At 57.3% G+C, this 8,681-nt stretch overlaps 1 protein-coding gene across 1 annotated transcript; it reads right to left on the bottom strand.

The window, feature by feature from the left end:
* Window positions 1-6: 6 nt before the first annotated feature.
* On the bottom strand, window positions 7-4,524 carry NUAK2 (NUAK family, SNF1-like kinase, 2; the record flags this gene model as incomplete). The annotated part of the gene is made up of 6 exons (XM_010186866.1): window positions 7-465; window positions 546-678; window positions 972-1,091; window positions 2,034-2,099; window positions 2,912-3,063; window positions 4,404-4,524. Coding segments are annotated over 6 exons (1,051 nt in total), but the record flags the coding sequence as incomplete, so codon positions are not given.
* Between the last annotated feature and the right edge of the window lie 4,157 nt (window positions 4,525-8,681).

Below are 8,681 nucleotides of genomic sequence, written 5' to 3'. Positions count from 1 at the left end.
CCTCACCATCCTCATCCCTCGCCTCTCCCATGGGTGCTGCTGGTGGGGGAGCGGGACCGGGCACCTTCTGCTCACAGGAGTTTCTCTTCTTCAGGATGCCCTTGGGCCGCTTGAGGATGGATTTGGAGGGGTTGTCCGGGGCCAAAGCCACCTCCTGCAGTGCGTGGGAGACGTCGTTCTCTTTCTTGGACTTCTTGAGGGAGCGCTGCCGCTCCAGGGCCACGCCGGGGATGTGTTGCTTCAAGAAGCAACGCACCTTGGAGCCGTTCTCCAGGAGGGGCCGGGAGGAGCGGCGCAGCCACTCTGCCACCGTGGCCAGGGGGGACTCGCTCTCCCGCAGCAGCTCTTGCTCCCCGAGGGGCACTTTGTAGCCCCAGTTGACCCACCAGTGCGTGGCGATGTCCTCAATGGTGGCACGGCGCTCTGGGTTCACCATCAGCATCCACCGGATCAGCCCACATGCATCTGAGGAAGAGGCAGGTCAGCACCAAAGGGAGTACGGGGTGGGGATGGGGGGACAAGCAGGACGGTGGGGGTCTGCTTACCCGACAGCTTCGTGGGCTCCCGGTAGTCCCCGCTTGTGATCTGCTTGACCAGGGTCTTGTAGTCGTGGCCATCGAAGGGCATCGTGCCATGGACCAGGATGTAGAGGAGAACACCCAGGGACCAGCTGTCCACCTGCGGGGGGACGGACGAGCCTGGAGGGGGGCGGCAGGACCCCCCCACCACAGCCTCAGCAGCAGCCACGGGGAGAACGAAGCATGGGGCAGCTCCAGCCACCTGCACCCCACCACATCCACCACACACAGACCACGGGGTGCTGGGTCTCAGGGGATCTGTGACCCTGGACCCCACAGGAATAGTTGGCTGGTCCTGTGATGCTCCGCTGGGAAAACACCCAAGGCTTTCCCCAAACCCAAGCGAAGGGGCAGGGAGACTCGCACCACGCAGAGGGTGAGGCACAAACCCACCTCCGGGCCCTTGTACGGCCTCCCGTTGATGATTTCGGGGGATGCGTAGAGCGGGCTGCCGCAGTACGTCTGCAGGAGTTTGTCGTGCTGGTAAACGTTGGAGAGGCCGAAGTCTGCGATCTGGAGAGACATTTATAGCTGTTATACAACCACAAACCTCCCCTCGCAGGGGAGCAGCGTTGCCACCCAAAGCTCTGGAGCTGCCAGGCTTGGCCGAAAAGAGGGTCCCCTCCATGCCCCCATGCCCACCCTAGGTGCCCTTGGAGAGCAGCACCCCAGCTTCCCACCCCCCAGGCTGCTCCTGCCCCTCTCCCCCTCCCAAAAAGCTCATCCCAGCCACCACAGCCCCATGGCTCTATCACATTGCTGGGAGTGGAGGCAGCGCAAAGCTGTGGTTTGAGGGCTCCCCTCCAGCTCATTCACAGCCACACGAGGCTGCTCCAGTCCCTGTCCGCTACTCCTGGCACACAGACACTCGCTGTGCTTGTTACGGCCGTCACCTCTCAGTGAGCTCAACAGCTCCAATTGCTAAATTACCCCTTACAGAGAGAAACCCCGCAGCCTGGTTATCACCAACTGCACTGAGCCTCGGCTGCGGCCGTGTCCTTCCTCAGAAAAGAGAAAGCATCGCTGGGGCCAGCAGAGCCAGGACCTGCCCCGCACCTCCCTCCGCCAGCCTGGCTGCGCATACAGGGATCAGTACTTTCACTGGGAGAGCCCTTTCTCATCCACCCGGTGCTCTGACCTCAGCACGCAGACTTTGCCCTCTTATCAGCAGGCAGATACACAATTATGGCTTTAATAGACAGCACCGGGGCTTTCCCGCTCAGCCACGGGGCACAGATAGCAGGGGACAGGCACTGGCGCCGTCTTGGCTCCCCATCTCCCAGGCAAGCAGCCATGCAGGCCAACCCCAGTGGTCCCAGAGCCCACAGATGCTTCCCAGAGATGCAGAGAGTCCCGGTGAGACTGGGGTGCTGTGCTCCCCCCATCCATCCACACTGGGGAGCATCCCCTAGACCCCTTTGCTGGGTGAAACCCAAAGCGTGGCTGGGCTCTCACCTTGATGTTCCCGTTTGCATCGAGAAGGATGTTCTCCAGCTTCAGGTCCCTGTGAACGATCCCGTTCTGCGGGAGGGAAAGGAGAGCCGGGGTTAGTTTACAGTGCGGTTGAGGAAGGGAAAGGCAGCACGGGGAGGTCACTGCCGGTCACCGGTGGCACAAACAGGACACATTAACAGGAATCAGTAAATAGCCCTGGGTGTATGGATGGGCTGTAAACCACGTCCTGAGATGGGTGCTACCAGCTCCTCGTGCTGCTGGGGAGCAGGAGCAGGGCGGCACCCCACACCCGCACCCTGTGCCAGGCGCCGAGCTGGGCTTTGCACCCTCCCCAGCCACGCACTCATCGGTGCCAGTTCCTGCTGGGGCACAGCTCCATGCTTTGCTGGGGTCTGCTGCTCCCCAGCTAGGTGAGACCCCAATTTTCTTTGGGTTCAGGAGGTGCCCTGCAATCCCCGAAGGACACACAGTACCCCAGACCAAGGACATGGTCATGGAGCATCCTCCAGGGAGACCTATTGGCTCAAGGGTCCCTCCAGGGCAGGCACGACTCATCCCACAGCCCCGGACAGGGCCCTACAGCTCTATGTCCCTTTCAGGGGACAAGAAATAGGGCTTGGCTTACAGCCTCGGGCGTCTTGGGAGTGGATAACTCCTCAGCAGGGTTAGTCAGCCCCACACCAAAGCAGCAGAAAGCCAAGGTGAGGACTTTCCAAAAGCTGCTTGGGCGCTGCCGCACCCTTCAGATAAGGGGCAGGATTGACCTCCATCCTGGGAAAGGCCAACAGCCACGAGCTCCCCCCATCTCCCAGACCAGGCTGAGCGTCCCCATCAGGCTCTGGACCCCGGACTGGCGGTGGAAGCGTGGTCAGACCCACCTTGTGGCAGTAGTAGACGGCGGACACGACCTGCCGGAAGAAGTGGCGCGCCTCCTGCTCCGACAGGCGCTGCCGCTCGCTGATGTAGTCGTACAGGTCCCCCTTGCTGGCGTACTCCATCACGATGACGATCTTGCTGCTGTTCTCAAACACTGCAGAGATGGGAAGGCACAGGGTGTTACGGGGGATGCTTGGATCTACGGCACTTCTCGTTAGCACACGCCTTTTAATGAGGTGGAGCCCTGACTGACCCTAGCACGCTGCCCAGGTGTCTGTGGTGGGACAGGGGACAGCCAGAGCTGTCACCCACACCTCACAGTGCCACTGGGGCTGCTGGCCAAGCAGCTTCTGCAGCCACAGAGCACGGGAGAAAGGGCTCTGCTCCACCAGACGCTGACTAAGACGCGTGGCTCTTCGCTAGATAAAGCCCGGGCAAGGGGGACAGTGGTGGAGTTACGGCTGGCACGGCCGGGTAACCTCTCCACGTGTTCCCATTGCTCCCAACCGGGCTCCAGCTCAAGCCAAGAGACTGAGCGTTTTCTTCCTGTTTGCAGAAAGCCACCTCAGTATTTTCAAATTCCAGCAGCCAGCGTGACTCAGTCCTTGCAAACAGCGCGTAGCAACTGCCAATCCACTTGTTTTTGTTTAGAGGACAAAAGGACTCTGGATACCTCACGTACACCAGCAAGGTGGCACCAGCGCAGACACCGGCCACACGCTGGCACAGTGCAATAGACCCTGAGGATGGACATGGGCACACAGGTTTTGCAGCCAAGGGACTTGATGTTTAAGCAGAGACTGATCCAGGTGGAGATTTGCTTCAGGTCTGATTGTAGCTGAGAAATTCCCCTGGGCTTGGTGTTGCCGACACTCCGGGAGCAAAGCCCAGCCCTGGCCGTAAGGCTGAGCCCAGCAGCACTGGGAGCTCTCCCAGTACCCCGCGGTTTGGTTTTCCTGCGCCCCAGGGCAGGGAAGGAGGAGGACTCTGGTACCCAGATTAGCTCCTGCCTCAGGCTGAGAGCGGAGCGACGGGATCCCTGTGGCTCTGGCACTCACTGGTTCCCTGAATGTGTATTTCCCATGGCTGGGACGAGCATCCAGCACCACCAAACCCACACACGGCACTGGGCTTCATGGGGGACCCTGGTCACCGGCTCCACTCCCAGCACAGCCTCTTGCCAGCAGCGCTGAGGCTTCCAGCCCCAAAAGGCCACATAAACTTTTGGAGCTGGCTTCCCCCTTCGAGCGGGAGGGGACGGGATGGGAAGCAGCTATTTCTGGAGCAGGTATTTCCCCTCGCTGCTGCTCAGTGCAGCTGGGAAACCACAGCCTGGCAGCATCTGCTCTCCCTTTCCAGTGCTGAGTCACCAGCACGGCACAGGCAACAGCAAACAGCTTCTGCTCTGCCTCGAGCGCTGACCCCGCTGCTGTGGGGTACCCAGCCCTGCAGGGGAGGCTTTGCTCGGGGATGCTGATGGAAATGAGGGCTCACCTTCGTGGACGGCGATGATGTGGGGGTGGTTGAGGGAGGACATGATCTCGATCTCTCTCCGGATATGGACAAGGTCCTGCTCATCCTTGATTTTGTCTTTCCGGATCGATTTGATGGCCACCTGCAGATGAGCACACACACAGAGGGTCACCCGCTGTCAGGGCCAGGAGCATCACAGCTTCCCAAAGCCTTCTGCAGAGCGAGAAACCCCCTCCCCTCTTTTGGGAAGGGGCTGTAAAGCTCCCCTCACCTCCCCCCAAGGGAAACCTGCTGCCAGCTCGGACCAGAGGAGCTCCCCCAGCCCCTCCCGCAGGTACCACAGCCCCGCTCCTCATTCCTGTGCCTTACAGGAACCGTGTCCCAGGCTACAGCCGCCGCTGGACCACGGCCAGCCCAAGGAACGCGACCTGCACACATGACTTGGAAGATAACAACAATGATGTCTTCTTGGGGTCATGAAAATGAAAAATAACCCAGGGGTTATTGTCTTCCTTGCAAATACTCCTTTCAAGGAACGATTATGCAGAGGTAAGAGAAAGTTTGGTACAGAAGAGCAGATCCCTCCTAGGCACAGGACTGTGCTCCAGCTGGACAGGAGACCCAGCGCCAGCAATGCAAGCCACTTTCCAGGCTTTCGCTCGGGTTTTCAAGTTATCCTCGACAAGGAAATTGAAAGGGGAGGAGAAAGAAGAGTAAGCACTGGAGAATAGATGCCTTCTAATCCTCTTTCAAAGGGGCTGGGGAGAGACAATGTGCTCCTAGGGCCGAATTTACAACTGAATCCAGCAGAAACCTCTTTTTTTGTATCGGACAAGAATGCAGAACAGCATTAATCCCGTAAAGAGACCCCCGCACCCGTCGCCCAGCAACAGGGAGAGGGGCCACAGACCCCCGCTGGCCCCAGCTGCCAGCACAGGAGCGATGCTCATGGCTGCGCTGCACAGGGATCCTCCTCCGCCTTTGGCTACATGGGACAGATGCTCGCCCTCATCTCCCTCCAATTTAGGGGGGTCAGAAACCTCGTTTCTCCATACCCAGCCCAACAAGCAAAGATTCAGAGCAAGGTATTGGTGTCTTCACCCGAGAAGGTTCTGCCACTTTTAAGGGCTCAGATGGGCAGGTGGGAAATGGCTGATGGTAGCCCCTTTTTGGGCCACTTCAGGCCAGCAGTGGCCAGGGCAGCAGTTGCCTCCCAGGCACTGGATGAGCATCGTACGTGCACCAGCCAAGCAGAGGCAACCAGGCAGAATGGACCCTGGCCAAGGCAAGTTCAATGACCCAGGCCCGGATTCTGTACAAAGCAATACTGCAGGTGCTTAACAGCTTCTCGAAAGCCAGGCTTTCTTTTCCCTGACCTTTGCGCTAGGTTAAACAGGTTAACGTTTAACAATATTTGCTTCAGCCCCTGATTACCTGACCCCCACTAGAATGCGGGCAAAACCTTTATGCAGCCCGCTCCTGCCCTCCCAAATTTTTTTTTTGACTCACTCGACTCATCTCCCTGTTAAAGCTCAACAGCCTCAGCATTTTGGGGTGCAGGCAGCACATTTGCTTGCTGACCAGGATGCTCATGCACATACACTGCTGAGCTGGGGCTCAGAGCAAGATCCACTGTCCATGAGGAGACGAAGTGGCTCAGGCTGCCAGCACGGGAAGCCTTGGGAGATGCCCCTGGCTGTGTGCGTGGCCATTGGTGACCTCTGATGCAGACGAGAGTCCCGGCCATGGCAGTGAGCAGGTTTAGGGCACTTGGAGCCCCTGGGCTCTCCTTGCTGAGCGCTGCCTGCCCTGCGTAACGGTGGAACACAACACACACACAGCAAGGGTATGGCACTGATAGGGTCCACATCTTATCAATAGAGACCAAACCAGCCACTCGGGTGGGATGATTTCTCTGCCTGCCCAGGAGGATAATCCCTTGGCCAGCCCATCCTTCCCCAGAGAAGCAGCTTTGCTCCAAAACATCCACTGCCTCCCAGGGCTGACAGCAGAGGATGGCCCCTTGAGACAGAAGGGGCTGTGCCCGGCCACCCTGGCAATGGGGACCAGCACCTTCAGGGACTGATCTGCCACAGCCCATGCGCTGCCAACCATCGCCACTATGGGAAAACCTCCTGCAGGGAACAGCCCCGCTGCGAGGGCCTAGAGATCTCAAGAGTACTTTCCAAGTCAAAAAGGCTTTTAATTAAGTTTTTTGGGGGCAGAACAGGTATTTTCAGCAGCTGCTGAAAGATGCATTAAGCTACAACCCCAGGCAGCACTTCAGAAGTCGTTCCAGATTGCAAGTGCAGCATTTCATGCTCCATGAAATATGGATTACAACCCACTACGGAAGAGACTGGGGTTCGCCCCTCACTGGAGATCAAAAGAGGTTTTGCTACTTTGGAATATTCCAGGTGCTGCCTTCCCCGTGACACCCCGCAAGCCCACAGATGCGCTGCCAATACCATAAGCAGATCCCACTTTCTGTTTGGGCTGTGGCCAGGGCATGGGAACCAGGCTGGGAGGAAGAAAAAATGCAGATGCTGCCATGCAAACAGGTGCAGGAGCCAGTTTGCCCCACCATGGCACACGTTACTGAGTCTTCAAACCAGAAGATGTGTAGAAAAAGAAAAAAGAAAAGGAGAGGAAAAAGGATCAGCCTCTCTCTCCACTCCTATTTCTTGTTTCAGGAACACGACTATTTTCCAAGGACTGGGCAGGGCACTCAGCAGAAGTACCCACAAAAAGGGTGAGCATCATTTCACCTAAAGGGCTTCTAACCAGAAAGCAAGGGTTGGTTGTTTTTGGGTTTTTTTTTTCAGACAAAGAATGTTCATGAAGTCTCAAAAATCTCCCAGCTGGGGGAGCCTGGTCCTCCCTACAGTTCATCAACCGATGAGACACACTTTGAGCTCAGGCCAGGTGGTTTGGTTGAAATTGAGATAAAAAAGAAAGCCAGGCAGTAAAATGAGATGGTTCAATATTCAGTGCACCTGACAGGGGCAGTTTCTGATTACCCAGAGGCAAACACCACACATGGAGCAGCTCCAGCTCTACAGCCTCAGCCGGTAGCGACGGATCCACACAGCCCACGAGGGGCAAACAGTGAGGCAGCAGTACCTGCTCACACCTCGGTGTTTAGGAAGTGAAAGCCACTTAAAGAAGGAGCACATAACCACCCAGCTCAGGGTAAGCCTGAAGATTAAACAGGTCCGGAAATGCTGAGTGCTACGAGAAAGAATTTGTGGGAAGAGGAGAGATTTGTGGTTAAGCCTCCTGTTCCTACATGGCCAGCTTGTTGAGGTACTAGTTAGTCAAGCCCTTGACTATCTCCAGAATTCATTGAGGAGCCACTGGCCTGTGTATTAAATCTGCATTATAATGGCCCAATGGTGCTACACAAACAGTCCCTGTCTTGTTCCCCGGACAGGTACGGGGTTTTTGGCCGTTTTCTCCCCTGTGCAAGCTTCATTGGGTGCAGGCAGGGAAAGCCAAGTCTTCTCGCCCATCCCGAGGGGAGGGATCCTGCTAGGTCTGTGGGTGGAAGCTGCATTTCAAGGCCCTGATTATGCAGCAAAACAGCAGCTTCTTCAAAATCAGATAGGCTAATGGAAATGGCAGATCTGACTTAATTAAGAGCTGTCGCGTTACACAAGAAAACCTCTCAGATTTACAGCTGCTCGACCTTCGTGATCCAATCTCACACCCCACTCTTCTGCTCAGCCCTCAGAGCCTCACTGGGCCAGTCCCATCGCCTGCAGGTGATCCCTTGTTCCTCACCCATGGTCTCAATGCGGGTGGGCACCCAAGTGCCTTTCATGGGTCTCATCTCACACCACAGGGCACTCAGGACTGAGCAGGGGCAGGGAAATCACGTTCAAATTTACCCTTTGAACCCTTCAAGGAGAGGGCTGCCAGGACAGCAGCACCCTGCTTTCCTGGGGTGAGGGTCCTCCACTTCTCCCTGCACGCTTCCAGCGCACTGCATCACGATGCTCAGAGCTGGCTTGCTTCAGGGGGGCTGAGGCATGGATTGAGTCATGATTTCAGGCCGACACACAGGGTGAGGCAAGGCTTTGCTCGCCTGCCACACACCACTGCGAGAGCCAACACAAAACCCAACCACAAACGAGGGCAAGAGGAAGGGAAAAACCCTTGAGACTCAAGTGCGATGTTTGCTTTCGCTGCCGGATACCTGCGGGCTCCTTTCTCCAGGAAGCCGGACGCGGTCAAGTGGGCGAGGGGAGCTGTAACCTCCCCGAGGTCCCTCCGGGCTGCCCCGGGCACCACTCCCCC

The sequence above is a fragment of the Mesitornis unicolor genome, unplaced genomic scaffold (assembly GCF_000695765.1).
Source record: "Mesitornis unicolor isolate BGI_N332 unplaced genomic scaffold, ASM69576v1 scaffold32670, whole genome shotgun sequence".
NCBI lineage: Eukaryota > Metazoa > Chordata > Aves > Mesitornithiformes > Mesitornithidae > Mesitornis > Mesitornis unicolor.
The sequence above is the reverse complement of the archived record's forward strand: the minus strand, read 5'-3'. Positions and strand labels throughout refer to the sequence as shown.